This window comes from Mercenaria mercenaria, chromosome 13 (assembly GCF_021730395.1).
Source record: "Mercenaria mercenaria strain notata chromosome 13, MADL_Memer_1, whole genome shotgun sequence".
Classification (NCBI taxonomy): domain Eukaryota; kingdom Metazoa; phylum Mollusca; class Bivalvia; order Venerida; family Veneridae; genus Mercenaria; species Mercenaria mercenaria.
This window is the reverse complement of record NC_069373.1, coordinates 56,253,407-56,275,001: the sequence shown is the minus strand read 5'-3', so window position 1 is coordinate 56,275,001 and position 21,595 is coordinate 56,253,407. Positions and strand designations below refer to the sequence as shown.

At 37.6% G+C, this 21,595-nt stretch overlaps 1 protein-coding gene across 1 annotated transcript in view; it reads left to right on the top strand.

Moving 5' to 3' along the window:
* The window catches only part of LOC123529242 (general transcription factor 3C polypeptide 1-like), a 61,813-nt gene that overhangs the window by 20,375 nt on the left and 19,843 nt on the right, over positions 1 to 21,595 (top strand). Inside the window, exons 9-12 of the mRNA XM_053520913.1 lie at positions 3,603 to 3,730; positions 15,372 to 15,520; positions 16,939 to 17,161; positions 18,595 to 18,782. Of these exons, the coding sequence (XP_053376888.1) occupies positions 3,603 to 3,730; positions 15,372 to 15,520; positions 16,939 to 17,161; positions 18,595 to 18,782 (688 nt within the window). The remainder of the gene's footprint in view (positions 1 to 3,602; positions 3,731 to 15,371; positions 15,521 to 16,938; positions 17,162 to 18,594; positions 18,783 to 21,595) is intronic.

The following is a 21,595-nucleotide window of genomic DNA, read 5'->3' as shown; positions in this document are numbered from 1 at the left end:
TGGTCTGGATCCATGCTGGTCACAAATGCACTATGTTGGTTTTCTCATGGTGCGGCTCATTTATTGTGTTTTGCACATTACACTTAGAAGAACATTAGGAAACTTTCTGGTTTCAGAGCTTTATCTTGCATTTAAAATGACTTGCATTCTTCCATGTGAGTTGCAATGCTTGGCTACAACTGAGAAACAAGGCCCGTCTGTTTCTGAGTGATTGGACTTGGAAACACCTACCCGTCACAGCTGTGGGTTCAGATCCTTACATGAATTAGAATTCTTCCATGTGAGCTGGCCAGTGGTTCTATCCAAGTGTTTGCCAGTGGATGAAATAATTCTCGGATAGGCACCTAGGGGATCTTCCTTCACCATCTAAAGCTGGAAAGTCGCTATACGACATTATTATGTTGGTGTGATGTTAAAAACTTGAAAATGTACATTATTCATTTCCCCACAAAATCACGGTTTTGGCTAAAACTTGAAACAAGATTGATTGATTTCAGTATAAATAAGATACACATATAAAGGCAAATTCATTTTTGTTAGCTCACCTGTCACAAAGTGACAAGGTGAGCTTTTGTGATCGCGCGGTGTCCGTCGTCCGTCGTCCATCCGTGCGTGCGTGCGTCCGTGCGTGCGTGCGTGCGTGCGTGCGTGCGTCAGTCCGTAAACTTTTGCTTGTGACCACTCTAGAGGTCACATTTTTCATGGGATCTTTATGAAAGTTGGTCAGAATGTTCAACTTGATGATATCTAGGTCAAGTTCGAAACTGGGTCACGTGCCATCAAAAACTAGGTCAGTAGGTCTAAAAATAGAAAAACCTTGTGACCTCTCTAGAGGCCATATATTTCACAAGATCTTCATGAAAATTGGTCAGAACGTTCACCTTGATGATATCTAGGTCAAGTTCGAAACTGGGTCACGTGCCATCAAAAACTAGGTCAGTAGGTCAAATAATAGAAAAACCTTGTGACCTCGTTAAAGGCCATATTTTTCATGGGATCTGTATGAAAGTTAGTCTGAATGTTCATCTTGATGATATCTAGGTCAAGTTTGTAACTGGGTCACGTGCGGTCAAAAACTAGGTCAGTAGGTCTAAAAATAGAAAAATGTTGTGACCTCTCTAGAGGCCATATATTTCATGAGATCTTCATGAAAATTGGTCAGAATGTTCACCTTGATGATATCTAGGTCAAGTTCGAAAGTGGGTCACGTGCCGTCAAAAACTAGGTCAGTAGGTCAAATAATAGAAAAACCTTGTGACCTCTCTAGAGGCCATATTTTTCATGGGATCTGTATGAAAGTTGGTCTGAATGTTCATCTTGATGATATCTAGGTCAAGTTCGAAAGTGGGTCACGTGCCGTCAAAAACTAGGTCAGTAGGTCAAATAATAGAAAAACCTTGTGACCTCTCTAAAGGCCATATTTTTCATGGGATCTGTATGAAAGTTGGTCTGAATGTTCATCTTGATGATATCTAGGTCAAGTTCGAAACTGGGTCACGTGCGGTCAAAAACTAGGTCAGTAGGTCTAAAAATAGAAAAACCTTGTGACCTCACTAGAGGCCATATATATCATGAGATCTTCATGAAAATTGGTCAGAATGTTCACCTTGATGATATCTAGGTCAAGTTTGAATGTGGGTCACGTGCCATCAAAAACTAGGTCAGTAGGTCAAATAATAGAAAAACCTTGTGACCTCTCTAAAGGCCATATTTTTCATGGGATCTATATGAAAGTTGGTCTGAATGTTCATCTTGATGATATCTAGGTCAAGTTCGAAACAGGGTCATGTGCGGTCAAAAACTAGGTCAGTAGGTCTAAAAATAGAAAAACCTTGTGACCTCTCTAGAGGCCATACTTGTGAATGGATCTCCATAAAAATTGGTCAGAATGTTCATCTTGATGATATCTAAGTCAAGTTCGAAAGTGGGTCACGTGCCATCAAAAAGTAGGTCAGTAGGTCAAATAATGAAAAAACGTTGTGACCTCTCTAGAGGCCATATTTTTCATGGGATCTGTATGAAAGTAGGTCTGAATGTTTATCTTGATGATATATAGGTCAAGTTTGTAACTGGGTCAACTGCGATCGAAAACTAGGTCAGTAGGTCTTGAAATAGAAAAACCTTGTGACCTCTCTAGAGGCCATACCCTTGAATGGATCTTCATGAAAATTGGTCAGAATGTTCACCTTGATGATATCTAGGTCAAGTTTGAAACTGGGTCACGTGCCATAAAAAACTAGGTCAGTAGGTCAAATAATAAAAAAACCTTGTGACCTCTCTAGAGGCCATACCTTTCATGGGATCTGTATGAAAGTTGGTCTGAATGTTCATCTTGATGATATCTAGGTCAGGTTTGAAACTGGGTCAACTGCGGTCAAAAGTAGGTCAGTAGGTCTAAAATTAGAAAAATCTTTTGACCTCTCTAGAGGCCATATTTTTCAATGGATCTTCATGAAAATTGATCTGAATGTTCACCTTGATGATATCTAGGTAAGTTTCGAAACTGGGTCACGTGCGGTCAAAAACTAGGCCAGAAGGTATAAAAATAGAAAAACCTTGTGACCTGTCTAGAGGCCATATTTTTCATGAGATCTTCATGAAAATTAGTGATAATGTTCACCTTGATATCTAGGTAAAGTTCAAAACAGGGTCACGTACCTTTGAAAACTAGGTCAATAGGTCAAATAATAGAAAAACCTTGTGACCTCTCTAGAGACCATATTTTTCAATGGATCTTCATGAAAATTGGTCAGAATTTTTATCTTGATAATATCTAGGTCAGGTTCAAAACTGGGTCACATGAGCTCAAAAACTAGGTCACTATGTCAAATAATAGAAAAAACGACGTCATACTCAAAACTGGGTCATGTGGGAAGAGGTGAGCGATTCAGGACCATCATGGTCCTCTTGTTTGGTTTAACGTCGCAGTGACACAGTTAAGGTCATTTGGCGTCTTTTGTGGTGGAGGAAGATCTTAGGTGCCCCTCTGTGCATTATTTCATCACAGGTGAGCAGCTAGGTAGAACCGTCAGCTTTCTGTTCAGGGCACTTGTTTGGTCGTTTTTGGGGCTGAATATGGGCCCCTTTCCCCTCATAAAATATTGTGCCTCTAAGGAAGGTTACTGCTGCAATATAGTTTTATAAGTTAGAAATGATTGAAAACAGTATTAATAAGTGTGAAAAGTAGTACATATATATGGCTAAAAACTTCTCCTTTATGTCTTAAAACAACAAAAAATTCCCCTTCCTGAGGGTATGGGTACCTGTCTCCAAAAGTTGTCTAGTGCCCTGCTGTTAGCCAGCTGGATGAATTCCTCACATGAAAAATTCTATTCCCTAAGTGAGGCACAAACCCACATCAGTGAGGGGCAAGTAATTTGAAGCCAGGGACCTTAACCACACAGCCATGGAAGCATCGTATAAAAGCAAATGGAGAACAAGGGCGCACGATTTCTGAATTATTATAGTTTCACACATTTTTAAACATTATTTAGTGTACAACATACACAAGGTAACTGTAATATGTTTTATTAATTAGGTATACATGTGTTACTTCTATTGAATGTGTTTCACGGAGATGTGCATAACTTTTATGATTCCAGAAACTGTTTGATATGTTCAAGAAGGTAACACAACATACAATGCATTCAGGTGAAAGATATTTTGAATTCATAGATGTACCATGGCGAGAGAGATACCCTGATGCCAAACCCAGAGATTATCTAATGAAGTAAGCATTCTCTTAATACTGTATTTATTCCAGGACTAAATTGATAATTACCAATGACAATAAAGACAAGTGATAGTTCATACTTCTATTAATGGCTATTACATTACCACATAACAAATCAACCAAATTTACTTAAGTATTTTCGAATTTATAATTGAAGATATAAACGGCGGAAATGGTCATGACGGACATGAAATAAACCTCATCAGACGACACTAATGAAGTTAGTTCGATCCACAGATTATAACTATGGAAAGACATACGCATAGGAGCGACCAAGAGCGAACCTTACAAGAACCCCGGGAAGCCCCCCATCCCTGTTGCACTCATACCATGCACTAACTGATTCCATTAAACAATTGTGAAAACACTAACGCCGCCGCTCGGCATCATGTATATAAGTAACCACATACATTTGAACTGCAAAGCATTAAATAAATAATGCTACTCTCGCCGCCGCTCGGCGATTGATATAACCGCAAGGTACGCCGCAGTACCTATTAATCCAACCATTAGTGCTACTCTCGCTGCCGCTCGGCGATTGATATAACCGCAAGGTACGCCGTCGTACCTATTAATGCAACCACCAGTGCAACATGAAACTATACTGGAACTTTGCTACAGAACGGCCTAACAAAATAGGAGCTATTAAAGACCGCTTTAGTCAAAGCTAATCTAGCAAGTACTTTAAAGCTCATTTAACCCAAAAATAATTTTAGAACCCAGAAAATAATTGTTTAAACCCTACAAACTGTTATCCACCTACAGACGACACTCTAGGCAAATTGAATTTATAGGGGGTAAAAAACAGGTGTATTATTATGTTAATTCCTGGCCGCCCCCATGCGTAAGAATTTTCGGCCGTCATGACGGAAAATGTTCTATATGATGTATATCTATAGTAATTATACGTTATTAAAATATATGAACATCTATTATACATGAAAAAAAAAAAAATGGCAATATATTCCTATGAATGATGAATAAAGACAAAAGTATGCGTTAAATTACACAGTAAAGTCTATGCGTACATCTCCCAGCACTTAATTGTTTTGAAGCTTCGTTTATAATCATTATCACTTTGTCAATGAAACTTAATTAAAGTCACACCGATATCATAAACACTATAGTCACAAAACTAAATTGTAAAATGTTTCTGCATCAGTTCTGCGAGTGTTAAACACAGTTTCATACAATCACAATGGTATTACAATGATACTGGTATATCCATGTGTTACTGCCTCGGTTCCTCCAAACTCTGAACTCAACGACTGTTTAGTATTTATATAAATTACAGTTTCTGTATCACCGAGACCCTCCTATATTTATTCCATGAGTATCAATGCTCCAATATGGTCGGCTTCGGTTTGCGGAATTATGTTCCCAATGAGGTGTCGCAACAAAAGTCAACTTGTTCATGTATACCAACGATAGTGCCAGGAGATGCTGGTTTGCCATACATTGTGAAGAAACAAACTGAAATATACAAAATCTCAACGGCAGAATATTGAACTTCCATTACCTTAGTACAGTTACAACCTAATATGATTAACAATATAAAAAATTTTGGGTGCGGTGGGTGGGCTTCGATTTACTGGTATTGGAAGAGGACAGAACACGGCGACTTTTACATTTATACCTATATGTCACGTGACTTGCATGCATCGTCAAGGTTTATAAACAGCGGACGATAAATACACAATTAGGACAGGCTTAAAAATAAATTGTTGCCCAGGTCAATTGAGCCATAATAAATGAGATTAATATGAAAAATTAATCTTTATTATTCTAGGACTAAATTGATAATTACCAATGACAATAAAGACAAGTGATAGTTCATACTTCTATTAATGGCTATTACATTACCACATAACAAATCAACCAAATTTACTTAAGTATTTTCGAATTTATAATTGAAGATATAAACGGCGGAAATGGTCATGACGGACATGAAATAAACCTCATCAGACGACACTAATGAAGTTAGTTCGATCCACAGATTATAACTATGGAAAGACATACGCATAGGAGCGACCAAGAGCGAACCTTACAAGAACCCCGGGAAGCCCCCCATCCCTGTTGCACTCATACCATGCACTAACTGATTCCATTAAACAATTGTGAAAACACTAACGCCGCCGCTCGGCGATATGTATATAAGTAACCACATACATTTGAACTGCAAAGCATTAAATAAATAATGCTACTCTCGCCGCCGCTCGGCGATTGATATAACCGCAAGGTACGCCGCAGTACCTATTAATCCAACCATTAGTGCTACTCTCGCCGCCGCTCGGCGATTGATATAACCGCAAGGTACGCCGTCGTACCTATTAATGCAACCACCAGTGCAACATGAAACTATACTGGAACTTTGCTACAGAACGGCTTAACAAAATAGGAGCTATTAAAGACCGCTTTAGTCAAAGCTAATCTAGCAAGTACTTTAAAGCTCATTTAACCCAAAAATAATTTTAGAACCCAGAAAATAATTGTTTAAACCCTACAAACTGTTATCCACCTACAGACGACACTCTAGGCAAATTGAATTTATAGGGGGTAAAAAACAGGTGTATTATTATGTTAATTCCTGGCCGCCCCCATGCGTAAGAATTTTCCGCCACAAAATAAAATTTTTATTTATTTATTCTACTTTTTTTTTGAAATTTTATTTCCCCAAAATTCTTACGATTTCAAAATATTTGAAAGCATATCTCGAAGCGAGTCCAAATACTTTTCAAGCCCAACGTCAGAGAGGTGCACACCATCGCCCCTGAAGAAACCGGGAGTTTTAGCATCAATATCCATATGAAGAACATGAGCTTTAGTAGGTGAAACTTTTTTAATAATTTTGTGGCCAAACTGATTAATTCTTTTTCGTTTCTTTTCAATTGCTTTTTGTTCTTGGTCATCCACGCATCCCCAATTAATCCTTTGTAGAATGTCGACCCACACATAAACAGAATCAGGGAACGCATCTTGAGTATATTCCAGACTCTCATGTATCAATTTAAAGATATACCGCAATGTATGGGTCTTAACGTCATTGCCACCTAAGTGAAATACGAGTACCTTCGGTGCAGATCTAAAGAGTGCTGGTAACTGTATGCAATGGATAAAGTCGGCCCATCCCAATCCTCTGATCCCCCCCAGGCGATTGATCTGTTTTCGACCCGGCAATTTAATTGCTTTAATCAGCCAGTTGTGCTCTGAATGCCTGCCATGGTAGGAATCCCTGAGCATAAGCCAGCACAGTTGCAAGATTATGAAGTAACTTTATGATTAAAGCATGTATCCTTTATTGTAATGAATAAGCGAATTTTCTGCTATTTTCTATTCCTTTCGGACAATACACTAGCAACTGTATGCTGTACATAATTCTAAAATGTGTTGTTTTTAAAAGTTTGTTATTTCAAATAGGTTTTTTTAAACATTTCAACAGAATGCCCGAAAATTATAGCGAGTAGACTATTTTGTATTCATTGAATCAAAACTGCCATACATATCGCGATAACGAGGTTAACACTTCATATTACCAACGGACATATTACGGTGTATCTCACATTGGTTTTCTAATAATGGATGGATTGCAGTATTGGTTTATTTTGAAAAAACCTCACGTATACGCAGACCTTCGTTACAATCCTAACTTCTTAGTTTAGATTCATTTATCAATTAAAGATTATTCATTGTAGGTTGTAAGACATTGACTCCATGACCCGGAACAACCAACAAAAACGGACCTGAGTAAAGTTTTTCGTCTTTAAATACAACTTGTACGTCATATTTCATTGTTAAAGTGCATGCTCCGGTAATATCTTGTCATAATTCCTTGAAGCATTTGATACAATTTGAAATAGGAACTCTCTTCAACAGACAGGTCTTAACCGTACGAAACACTTCGTCACATTTTGCTACAAGAAAAACCTATGCTATATTGTAACCAGCCATTAATTTTATGGTAAAAAATAGCAGATAACCATCTGTAAGAATGGTTTTTGGCGTACGCGTTCAAATCAGTACGTAATAAACAATATATTGTGTTGTGTGCATGGCATACTGATTGGCAATGATGTAAGGTCTGATTACCATTCTTATAGTTGTACAGTGCAGGTATTTTGTGATGGTGTGTTCTCGGAATCCCCAGCTTTACCAGTTGTCTAGCTTTTGCTTGAATATACATTCTATAATGGGCTTGGCATTGGAGTTGCGTTCGATCTGAGTTTGGTGCATGTTCACTGGAATCAGTGCCAATCAAAAACTGGTAAGGCATCTGACAATCTTGTTTTTGACGGGCCTATATTTAAGTCTTTAATTCAGACATGTCACCTTGTGTCGAATGACACTGCATGGTCAGTACGGGGCAAACACACAGTGTCGATTTAAAGTCATAGAATTAAAACTGTTACAGCTTTATTGTCCATGAATTCGAATTTTCTTATTTTCCTATTGACGATTCGCAATATAAACCGTGGCTAAACTAGTATAGGAAAATAAAACTTGATCTAAGCATCGTGATATCTTTTGGTAAAACCTTGTGTTATTTCAATCAAACAGGGTCCTGTAACTCTGGCATCAGTGACTCTATAAACAAACCGTAGACCTTTAACGGCTATCGTTCATAATTTAAAATTGGTCAATGTCATTTGTGATCAAGTTCCAATCTGAAGTACATGTTATCCAAATTACAGTGGTCTAAAAATCAGCCACATTTTCAAATCGCACCTCATATCATTATTTATTCTAACGTGGTGATATGGACGCTTAACACCGCAAGTAGAGTTTATAAGGCGCCTGCAAAAAGGCCTACCCACTGTGATTGCACGGCAACAGAAATTAAGACTACCAATTAAGGATTGCATGTCTTTTAGTTTTACCGACTTCTTTGAAATTATTTGTAGGATTTTTTCTACCACTTCATGTAGCTTTTCCAAAGGAATTCGGACTACCATATCCCGAGAGTCCAACTCTAAACCTAAAAACACCAGTACCTGAGAAGGACCTTCGGTTTTTTCGTCTGCTAACGGTACCCCAATTTCTTGCATACTGTTTGCAAATATTTGCATGTTTTGTTTACACCCATTTTTTGTTTTATGACCTCCTAAAAAGTCATCCAAATAGTGTAACAACTGTTTATTCGGAATGCGATTTTTGATAACAAATTCTAGAAAGGTAGAAAATTTTTCAAACAAACAAGGCGAAATGCTGCATCCGAAAGGTAAACACTTGTCGAAAAAATACTTTCCATTCAGAGAAAAACCTAATAGTTCAAAATCATCAGGATGTATGGGGAGAAGCCGGAAAACGCTTTTAATATCCATCTTAAATAAATAGCAGTTACGACCTAGGTCCTGAACCATATATATTGCCTGGTCAAATTCTGTGTACTTCACAGAACACAAATTTGGGTCTGTGTAGTCGTTTATAGATAAGCCTTCGGGATATGACAGATGATGAATGAGTCTGTATTCACCTTCCGTTTTTAGCTCACCTGTCACAAAGTGACAAGGTGAGCTTTTGTGATCGCGCGGCGTCCGTCGTCCGTCGTCCGTCCGTGCGTCCGTGCGTCCGTGCGTCTGTAAACTTTTGCTTGTGACCACTCTAGAGGTCACATTTTTCATGGGATCTTTATGAAAGTTGGTCAGAATGTTCACCTTGATGATATCTAGGTCAAGTTCGAAACTGGGTCACGTGCCATCAAAAACTAGGTCAGTAGGTCTAAAAATAGAAAAACCTTGTGACCTCTCTAGAGGCCATATATTTCACAAGATCTTCATGAAAATTGGTCAGAATGTTCACCTTGATGATATCTAGGTCAAGTTCGAAACTGGGTCACGTGGGGTCAAAAACTAGGTCAGTAGGTCTAAAAATAGAAAAACCTTGTGACCTCTCTAGAGGCCATATTTTTCATGAGATCTTCATGAATATTGTTTAGAATGTTCACCTTGATGATATCTAGGTCAAGTTCAAAACTGGGTCAGGTGGGGTCAAAAACTAGGTCATTAGGTCTAAAAATAGAAAAACCTTTTGACCTCTCTAGAGGCCATATTTCTCAATGGATCTTAATGAAAATTGGTCAGAATGTTCACCTTGATGATATCTAGGTCAAGTTCGAAACTGGGTCACGTGGGGGTAAAAACTAGGTCAGTAGATCTAAAAATAGAAAAACCTTGTGACCTCTCTAGAGGCCATATTTTTCATGAGATCTTAATGAATGTTGGTCAGAATGTTCACCTTAATGATATCTAGGTCAAGTTCAATACTGAGTCATGTTGGATCAAAAACTAGGTCAGTAGGTCTAAAAATAGAAAAACCTTGTGACCTCTCTAGAGGCCATATTTTTCAATGGATCTTCATGAAAATTGGTCAGAATGTTCACCTTGATGATATCTACGTCAAGTTCGAAACTGGGTCACATGCGGTCAAAAACTAGGTCAGTAGGTCTAAAAATAGAAAAACCTTGTGACCTCTCTAGAGGCCATATTTTTCAATGGATCTTCAGGAAAATTGGTCAGAATGTTTACCTTGATGATATCTAGATCAAGTTCGAAACTGGGTCACGTGGGGTTAAAAACTAGGTCAGTAGATCTAAAAATAGAAAAACCTTGTGACGTCTCTAGAGGCCATATTTTTCATGAGATCTTCATGAATATTGGTCAGAATGTTCACCTTGATGATATCTAGGTCAGGTTCGAAACTGGGTCACGTGGGGTCAAAAACTAGGTCAGTAGGTCTAAAAATAGAAAAACCTTGTGACCTCTCTAGAGGCCATATTTCTCAATGGATCTTCATGAAAACTGGTGAGAATATTCAGCTTGATGATATCTAGGTCAGGTTCGTAACTGGGTCATGTGCGGTCAAAAACTAGGTCAGTAGGTCGAAAAATAGAAAAACCTTGTGACCTCTCTAGAGGCCATATTTTTCATGAGATCTTCTTGAAAATTGGTGAGAATGTTCACCTTGATGATATCTAGGTCAAGTTTAAAAGTGGGTCACGTGCCTTCAAAAACTAGGTCATTAGGTCAAATAATAGAAAAAGCTTGTGACCTCTCTAGAGGCCATATTTTTCAATGGATCTTCATGAAAATTGGTCAGAATTTTTTATCTTGATGATATCTAGGTCACATGTGCTCAAAAACTAGGTCACTGTGTCAAATAATAGAAATAACGACGTCATACTCAGTTCAACACTGGGTCTTGTGGGGATAGGTGAGCGATTCAGGACCATCATGGTCCTCTTGTCTTTGGTACAATACCTATCGGCGACACTTGAAGATTGCTTAAAGGGGTGTAATCAAAAGGACCCGCAACTCTTCCTACTGAAATTTCTTTGTCAATTTTTTGCTGGGCAATTTCTGGAAATTTTGAGATGGATTTTAGGTTTTTTGAAAAGCGTATGTAACCATTCAAAAACCCTGATAACAATATTTTAGAGTCTGGCGAATTGTAATTTGACAACCATTTCTCTAATACAGGTAGTTTTATAGGCGAAGGGGCTATTTTGTGCGCTACACAGCTACTGGCGTTTGAATGTGCCTCTATGTGACCTTTGATATGGTCGGGCTCTTGGGAATGGACCACGTGATTGTCCACGAAAAAGACCTATTTCGTGCCCTCTAAACTGAGAACTATATTGCCCCGGCATTGTATCATGCACAACACTAGCAGTGTTACGCAAGTTGGGTAACTTGTTCGACCCAGGTGTGCAACTGATAACTGGGTGACCCCTGTTGCAATTAAAACAATTGTGCGTGAATTTGCAATTCGGCCACTTGCACAGACCCTTGTTAAAATCAGTACAGATATTTTTTGGCCTTGAGACGCTTGAAATGTTTTCATTCCGAAATGGCATACATCGTAACCATAAATCTTGATTAATTGCCGACCACGACGAGGGAATCAAGGCTTGTCTACTTTTTAAACTGTTGATCATAATTTTTCCAAAATGTACCCCCATGAGTTGCCGCACACTCTCTTATAATAAAAAGATAATGCAGCAGTCGTGGAGTTTATGAGGATAAGCCGACAGGTAGATATCCATGTATATGATAAAAGCATCAGACCATTTTTCAATCGAGCCTATTTCATCCTTACACTCTTTCGGGCGGCACTCAATTTTACCGTTACCAGACAGAGACAATACACTACTGTTGTTATAGTCGGCCAACTGCACCGCACCCTTTAACAGCAAAGCTAAGTTAATGTATTCGCCTTTACAAATGCGTTGTTTTAAAGAGGATGGTACATGCATGGCTATGTCGTCACTAGTTTGCCTGGGCAGATTCTCAACATGTGGTAAGAAAATCAGCTCATTTTGGTTCGGATTACTGCTGGTATTCGTGCAGCTAGCAGAATTAACTATAAAATTCGCCGGGTTCGAATCGGCATTTGAATTTTCGTTATTTGTATTCATAATTCTATCAGAACCATCAATACTTTCATGTGTTTCAGCAGAACTACTATTCGTGACCTTGGTAGAATTATCCGCCACGTGGGTACTACGTGGCATTACGTCGGACGCTCGTAAAATTTCTTCAAAATCAATAACCAAAGCGTTCCTACCTCTATCTTCGGCAAAATTGTCCTTATCAAATGATTGTTTCTGGCGCTTGTTTCTGTCCTGTTGAGGGGTGTCAGACTCATCCCTCCTCCTTCTTCCTCTCCGTGACCCTCGACCACGCGCAGACATAGCTAATACTGTGTATATCTTTACTTCGATTTACTGGTATTGGAAGAGGACAGAACACGGCGACTTTTACATTTATACCTATATGTCACGTGACTTGCATGCATTGTCAAGGTTTATGAACAGCGGACAATAAATACACAATTAGGACAGGCTTAAAAATAAATTGTTGCCCAGGTCAATTGAGCCATAATAAATGAGATTAATATGAAAAATTAATCTTTAATATTTGCGGGTCAAAAAGTTTGCAAACTGCTGATTCCAGACCTTTCATGAGCAGAAATGTTGGCTTTTTGCCAAAAATTAAAGTGCAAAAGCCAAATTTTCTGGACTTTAAATATCATTACTGGCTGACAATTTCATGCATTTCTTGAATTTGCAAAATGTGCGATATTTTCCACGTCACAAGTTTTTCCACTTAATATACTGTAGTGTATTGGTGATTGTTAACCAGGTTTTCAACGAAAACCTGAGTTATTAGATTGGGGTAGATGTTGGTCGGGCGTGCGGGCGGCGGCGGCGGTGGCGGCAGCAGCGGCGGCGTCAATCTGGTGTTTCCGGTCAATTACTTTTGTTTCGGTAAAGATATTTGAATAAAACTTGGTATGTATGTAGCTTATATAAAGACAAAGGCTGGGATTGATTTTGGGGTTTCTGGGGTCAAGGTCAAGGTCACTGTTACTTTAAATAGAAAAAGGGTTTCCGGTCAATAACTTAACTTAGGAATGAGCTATCATGATGAAACTTGGTGTATAGAAAACTTATATAAAGTTGTAGCTTGGGATTGATTTTGGGATTTCTCGGATCAAGGTCAAGGTCATTGTTACTAAAAATAGGGTTAGGGTTAGGTTAGGGTTAGGGTTAGCATATCTTCTACATGCATGGAGGAATTTTGATGAAAGTTGGCACAATTGTTCACCATCATGAGACGGAGTGTCATGCGCAAGAACCAGGTCCCTAGGTCTAAGGTCAAGGTCACACTTAGAGGTCAAAGGATACAAGAATGAAAACTTTGTCCGGAGCATATCTTCTTCATGCATAGAGGGATTTTGATGTAACTTGGCACAATTATACACCATCATGAGACGAAGTGTCTTGCGCAGATCCCTTCTTTAGAATTACTTCCCTTTGTTGTTACTATAAATAGCTTATATTGTAACTTTTTCATTACTAGATGTAGGGAAAAATCGAGACCACTTTTCTGTAGTACAACATGCATGTTACATCCAATTTTGAGGTGTATTTTGACCAATCTCTACCTGGTAAGGATTCCTGTGTGGACTTACAATTTTTTTTTTTGTATTTTTTTTTTTTTTTTTAAGATTAACTTCCCTTAGTTGTTACTATAAATAACTTATATTGTAACTTTTTTATAATTGACCGTAGGGAAAAGCCAAGACCACTTTTCTGTGGTACAACATAGTTGTTACTTTCTAATTTTAGGTGTATTTTAAGGTATCTCTACCTGGTAAGGAGTTTTTTTGTGGACTTAGAAAAACAAAAGAATTACAATGATTACTAAACAACCACAAAATTAAAATTACATCTGCAAATACAGGTGCTAGAGTAAAGAAATTTGCTGTGACGGGCGTATATTGTGACATTCTGGCACTCTTGTTTATTCTTATGAAAAGTGTTGAAAACCTGGTTTCGTGGCATTGCCGCGTTTCTTGTTTAATATTTATCTTTGAGTAGATTAAAGTAGCTTGTTACAAGGTATTAACTTGGTAAACTATCAAGCCAGTCATGGATTGTCCTTTTTCCATGCTATCTGGTAGCTTGGTTCCCAACTGGCTGTTAACAGTATTTCCTGCTCATAAACTATTGAGAATAGGGAGAGCGCAGATTGGGGTTTTGAGTTCGATCCCTGGGCGCGGCGTATGTTCTCTGTGACGATTTGATAAAAGACATTGCATCTGACATCATTCGTCCTCCACCTCTGATTCATATGGGGAAGTTTACAGTTACTTGGGGAGAACAGGTTTGTACTGGTACAGAATCCAGGAACGCTGGTTAGGTTAACTGCCCTCCATTACATGACATGAAATACTGTTGAAAAAATGGCATTAAACCCAAAACAAACAAACAAACAAACAAACATAAACTATTGAGAAAATGGTCGTTTTTTTAGCCAAAACCACTACTGTTTTGCAAATGAAATTGGATGAATCATGTACCAATTTGTAGCATATTTTTGCTCTTCTTAGCATCATATTTAGTACAAAATTAATGTACACTGTAAGAAAATCCAGTGAAAAAATAAAGGTAAGTCTGATGATTGCCATCTAACATTTTGCCTGCTGGCGGTGAGCGATTCTACACTGTTTGCTATTCAGTCAGTAAGTTTTCAGTGACCACTTCTTCGAATGATAAATAATACTGCCCAAATTGAATGATGGACAGGTACTATCCCCAAAATCTGAAAAAAATCCCAGAATATACAAAATTGGCAAGAAGATTAAATACTTTGAAATCGTTGAATTTTGTTTGTATAAAATTTTGTGGTTTCTGTACAAAACAGCTTTTTCATAGTGGTTGAAATTCATGAATTTTCATGTTAAAAGAGATGTGTAGGAATTTTCTTTGTCGGTTGGAATTTATTTTCGTAAGATTCACAGGCCCACAAAATCTATGTAAATAAGACCCTCAAAAAAGTTGAGGATTTGACAGTAGTATTCTGATGAAAGAAAAATTGTACACTATCAAGATATAACAGTAGTAGTGTCATATGTTTATCACACTCTGTGGGGAATGAAAGTATTAGTTTGTAAATTGATTATCCTTATAAACAGGTCAGACATAAGATTCAATGCGAAATGTATCCAAAAAAAGAGGAAAACTTTAATTAAAATTATACATGTATATGGATTGATTGGTGCTTCTTTAATTTTGTATCCAAATAAGTGGAATATTCAAATAAATGGATTTGACTGTATTGTCATATGTTTCTGTCAGAAACCACCGCCAAGAGAAAAAGATTAGGCATATTCGCCTGATAAGAACAATAGATGAGGTGGCAAAGAGTTTGAGAAGTGACGCAGATAGAGATTCTGCTGATGAGGAGGAGGGACCAGAGGAAGAAGACGAGACCACTGGTGATGATGGTATACTATTAAATGATTTTCAGATAGTGGTACCGATTGAAAACAGGCCAATATTTAATGAATGCCATCAAGGATGTACTTTAAAGTCCTTGGTAACATGTTAGAATCGAAATAATGTATCTAATTTAGTGATTTGCTCTTGAATAAAATCATTGTTTGTCATTCAGATGCGTGTTATTATATCACTCAGGCTGCGCCCTCGTGATATAATTCCTTCACATCTAAACTCCAAACAATGAGTTATTCAACGACAAATCACTAAATGAGATACATTATTTCTTAAGTAAATTTTAAGTAAATTTTGTGTGTTCTGGTAGCAAAAAACTTCTTGTAACAATGTTGGAGTTACACTAAGGCAATTTGATTACTAGAAATAGTTGGAAAGCCAGGATTACTTGATTATTACTTATTAATTGACTGTTGAAAAATGACTTAAAGTAGTTCTGCAAGTTTGTTAAAATGGAAGTAATGATGTAATGTCATTTATCAAAAAGAAATAAGATAAATCCTGGACTTGGTACATGGAAATGAAAATCATGTTATGAATAAATCGCAAAGTTTAAGTCGAATTATCAAACCTTATCATGCTGGACATGACTGATTCTGCCTTTACGACCAGTGTAGATCATGATAAGCTTACACATCTGTGCAGTCTGATCATGATCTGCACTGTTCGTTATTCAGTCAGTATCTTTTTTGTAAACACCCCTTTTAACAGTTAATGGTACTGTCCAAATTTGAAAGATGGACAAGTTTATTATAGAAATCTAGCAGGGTTAGGGTTAAACAGCCATGTTATATACTATCTTTCTAGAGACAAAATATGAAATTGAAAAGTTTTACATTTGTAACAATTCCACATAATGTCTCAAAATTAACTCTCTTTAATAATTGGCAAATGTCTTTAAAACAAGCACACAGACCTGAACACTTTATTACACCTTATCATAGATCATATGTAAGTTTATAAACGCGAAAAGCTTCATTAAAGCCGCGCCATGAGAAAATCAACATAGTGGCTTTGCAACCAGCATGGATCCAGACCAGCCTGCGCATCCGCGCATTATGGTCAGGATCAGTGCTGTTTGCTTTCAAAGCCTATTGCAGTTACAGAAATCGTTTGCGACCAGCATGGATCCTGACCAGACTGCGCCAATGCGCAGGCTGGTCTGGATCCATGCTGGTCGCAAAGCCACTATGTTGATTTTCTCATGGCGTGGCTCAAATTAATCTAGCATTTTCTAAAATTTCTTAGTATATTCTGAAGTTTTGGAAATACAGGGTTTAATCAAATTCTACATTGTTGAAAAAAAATTTTGATTTGAATGAGCAGAACTAAACTATAACAACAACAAAGTATGTAAAAAATACAAAATTATTTCTGAAAATAGTTAATACTATGTTTGGTTTCCATTTAGTTCCAGCACCAAAACTGCAGTACCACAGAGTTTTTGACGAGCCAAACTTGTACCAAGTGATGAAGTTGATTAACAAATCCGGGTCAAAAGGCACGTCGCAGGTAGATTTGCAAAGTATCATGAATGCTCCCCGGCTAGCAGTGAGGAGGATCTTAGTTTTTCTTCAGAAGGCAAATTATGTAACAACTGTATTAGAGGACAGAGGAAGGCAGAAAACTATTATGTAAGTTTAGTTGTTCTGGTAAATGAATGTTTAAAATCTGTAAAATAACTTCTTCTGAAAATCTCAACAAAAAGAAGAGTAAAATCTTGTTAAATCTTGTGATGACCAAATGATATTGTGAAAAATTATTGTTATTCGTCGGGGGACTGATTCTTACTAATTCTTGTAGATTTCACAATTGAGTAAAGCCATGAAAAAAATCCCGAAGAACAAATAGAATTATCATTTCTTTTTAGCTCATCTGTCATATAGTGACAAAATGACCTTTTGTGATCACCATCGTCCGTCCACAATTTATTGTGAACACAATAGAGACTACATTTTGCAATTGATTTTAATCAAAAATGCACACAACTTGAATTGGCATAATATCTCGGTTCATTTTGAAAACTGGGTTCCAGAGATTTGGCCCCTTAAAAGGTCAAAATTGTCTATTTTGGCTTTTGCAGCGTTATAGAGACTTCATTTATGGTTTGATTTGATACAAACTTGCAAGATATCTTGAACAATAGATCTTGAATTCCATGCCCCAGATTGACCCCTGAAAAGGCCAAAGTTTGTTAATTTTTACCTTGCGAACACGATAAAAGTGACATTTTACATTCGATTTTAAAAATCTAGGTCACAAGGTCAAATCAAAAGAAAACCTTGTAAACCCCGTTGAGACCACATTTAAGACCCCATCTTCATGAAACTTGGTCCGAATGTTTATCTTTATGATTCCTATGCCAAGTTTAAAACTGGGTCATGTTGGGTCAAAAACTAGGTCACCTGCTTAAATTAAAGGAAAAGTTTGATAACACTCTAGATGCCACATTTATGACCCTGACTTTATGAAACATGTCAGAATGTTTATCTTGATGATTAGGTCCCTAGGCCAAGTTTGAAACTGGGTCATATGATTTTGACCTTCATCAAATGATCCACATCCTCCTGTTAAAACAATGAAACTATCAGCATAAAAAAACTTTTCAATGCTCGTCTATCAAGTTTATTCAAATCAAGACCGCTGGGGTCACATAGACATAGGTAGTAGTAAACTTAAAGTTTTCTGGCACAGACCATACATTTATTGCTTTTAGCATATTTAACAGGTGAGCAGTATAGAGTCATCATGACCCTCTTGTTGTATTCAAAATTTGAAGTCCATGATCTTTTTTCTCAAACTGTTTCTGCCTAAACTACCAAATTTCTTGCCTTCATAATTAATTGATTTCACAGAATCTCATTTATGGATACAGATACTTCCTTTACATATTACTTACTATACAATGCCGAAACTTGGATTAAGAAGTTTGCATACTTTCAAACACATTTTGAGCAGAGCTCACAAAACCTAGCAGACCTGATATTAGATACAGTAGGAGTTCCACACTTTTGCGTTCTATTTTTGATAATAGAAACTAAATTTCCCCGGTTTCATGTATTTTCAGGTACGTAGGTGTGCACAATGTACAGGGGAACGCTGCCAGACAGAGCGTCAAGGATGAGATGAAGAAGTTCCAAAATATCACTGTCGAACCTGTCGTACCTGTAAAGGAAGATGAAACACCTGGTAAACCAACCAAATCAGGAAAAAAGAAAGCTAAAAAGGAAATGCCAAAGATAACATTTAATGAAGGTAATTTGTTTCTATGGAACGTATAGATTTTTTGTAGCTTGCTTTTCTGAAAAAAAAAAAGGATATAGAAAGTTGTATTCAGTCCATCGGACTATGTCTGGTCCATAACTCTGCTATCCATCAAGGTATTTTGAAATAATTCACCACAAATGTTCCCTATGGTAAAACAATGAGTTTTTTTAGCTCACCAGAGCCAAAGGCTCAGTGTGAGCTATTAGGATCACTCACCGTCCGACGTCCGGCGTCCATCCGTAAACTTTTACTTTAAACGACATCGTCCCAGGGGTCACTTGATTTTACATAGGAATATCTTAAAAAATCTTCTTCTCAAAAACCAGAAGCCCTAGAGCTTAGATATTTGACATGTAGCATTGCCTAGTGGACCTCAACTAAAGTTGTTCAAATCATGACTCCGGGGTCAAAATGACCCCGCCCCAGGGGTCACTTGCTTTTACATAGATTTCTATAGGAAAATCTTCAAATTTTTTTAAAAAATAAACCAGAAGGCCAAGAGCTTAGATATTTAACATGTAGCATTGCCTAGTGGACCTCTACAAAATTTATTCAAATCATGACCCCCAGGGTCAAAATGACCCCGCCCCAGGGTGTTACTTGATTGTACATAGAAAAATGTTCAAAATTTTCTAAAAATAAACCAAAGGCCTAGAGCTTAGATATTTGACATGTAGCATTGCCTAGTGGACCTCTACAAAATTTGTTCAAATCTTCACCCCCCAGGGTCAAATTGACCCAGCCCCAGGGATTACTTGATTGTACATAGGGAAATCTTCATAAATTTGCTAAAAATAAATCAAAAGGCCTAGATCTTAGATATTTGATATGTAACCTTGCCTAGTAGACTTCTACAAACTGTTCAAATCATGACCCCCGGGGTAAAATTGGCCCTGCCCCAGGGGTCACTTGATTTTACATAGGAAATTCTTCAAAATTTTTCTAAAAATAAACCAGAAGGCCTAGAGTTTAGATATTTCACATGTAGCATTGCCTAGTGGACCTCTACATAATTTGTTCAAATCATGATCCCCGGGGTCAAATTGACCCCGCCCCATGGGGTTACTTGATTGTACATAGAAAAATCTTCAGAATTTTCTAAAAATCTACCAGAAGGCCTAGAGCTCTACAAAATTTGTTCAAATCATGACCCACGGGGTCAAAATTGGCCCCGCCCCAGGGGTCAGGAAAATCTTCAAAATTTTTCTAAAAATAAACCAGAAGGCCTACAGCTTAGATATTTGACATGTAGCATTGCCTAGTGGACCCCTAAAAAATTTGTTCAAATCTTGACCCCCGGGGTCAAAATTGACCCCGCCCCAGGGGTCACTTGATTTTACATATAGGAAAATCTTCGAAAATTTTCTTTAAAAAACCAGAAGGAATAGATCTTAGATATTTGACATGTAGCACTGCCTAGTATTGTTCAAATCATGACCCCCGGGGTCAAATTGACCCTGCCCAATGGGGTTACTTGATTGTACATAGAAAAATGTTCAAAATTTTCTAAAAATAAACCAGAAGGCCTAGAGCTTAGATATTTGACATGTAGCCTTGCCTAGTGGACCTCTACAAAATTTGTTTAAATCTTGACTCCCCAAGGTGAAATTGACCCAGCCCCAGGGGTTAATTGTTTGTAAATAGGGAAAACTTCATAAATTTGCTAAAAATAAACCAGGAGGCCTAGATCTTAGATATTTGATATGTAACATTGCCTAGAAGACCTCTACAAACCTTGTTCAAATCATGACCCCCGGGGTAAAATTGGCCCCGCCCCAGGGGTAACTTGATTGTACATCGGAAAATTTTCCAAAAATTTTCTAAAAATCATCAGTTTGACATTTGAAACATATAGCTCATATTTCTCAGGTGAGTGGTCCAGGGTCATCATGACCCTCTTGTTAAAAAATAAACCAGAAGGCCTAGAGCTTAGATATTTGACTCCGCCCCAGGGGTCACTGGATTTTACATAGGAAAATCTTTAAAAAGTTTCTTAAAATGAGCCAGAAGGCCTAGATCTTAGATATTTGACATGTAGCATTGCCTAGTAGACTTCTACAAAATTTGTTCAAATCATGACCCCCTGGGTCAAATTGACCCCGCCCCATGGGGTTACTTGATTGTACATAGAAAAATCTTCACAATTTTCTAAAAATAAACCAGAAGGCCTACAGCTTAGATATTTGACATGTAGCGTTGCCTAGTGAACCTCTACAAAATATGTTCAAATCTTTACCCCCAGGGGCAAATTGACCCCGCCCCATGGGGTTACTTGATTGTACATAGAAAAATCTTCAAAATTTTCTAAAAATAAACCAGAAGGCCTACATCTTAGATATTTGACGTGTAGCATTGCCTAGTGGACCTCTACAAAATTTGTTCAAATCTTTATCCCCAGGGTCAAATTGACCATGCCCCAGGGGTTACTTGATTGTACATAGGGAAATCTTCATAAATTTTCTAAAAATAAACCAGAAGGCAGTCAGCTTAGATATTTGACATGTAGCATTGCCTAGTGGACCTCTACAACATTTGTTCAAATCTTGACCCCCCAGGGTCAAATTGACCCCGCCCCAGGGGTTACTTGATTGTACATAGGGAAATCTTCATAAATTTGCTAAAAATAAACCAGAAGGCCTAGATCTTAGATATTTGATATGTAACATTGCCTAGTAGACTTCTACAAACTTTGTTCAAATCATGACCCCCGGGGTAAAATCGCCCCGCCCCAGGGGTTACTTGATTGTATATCGGAAAATCTTCCATATCTTTATATACTTTTATCCCCAACTACACTAAAA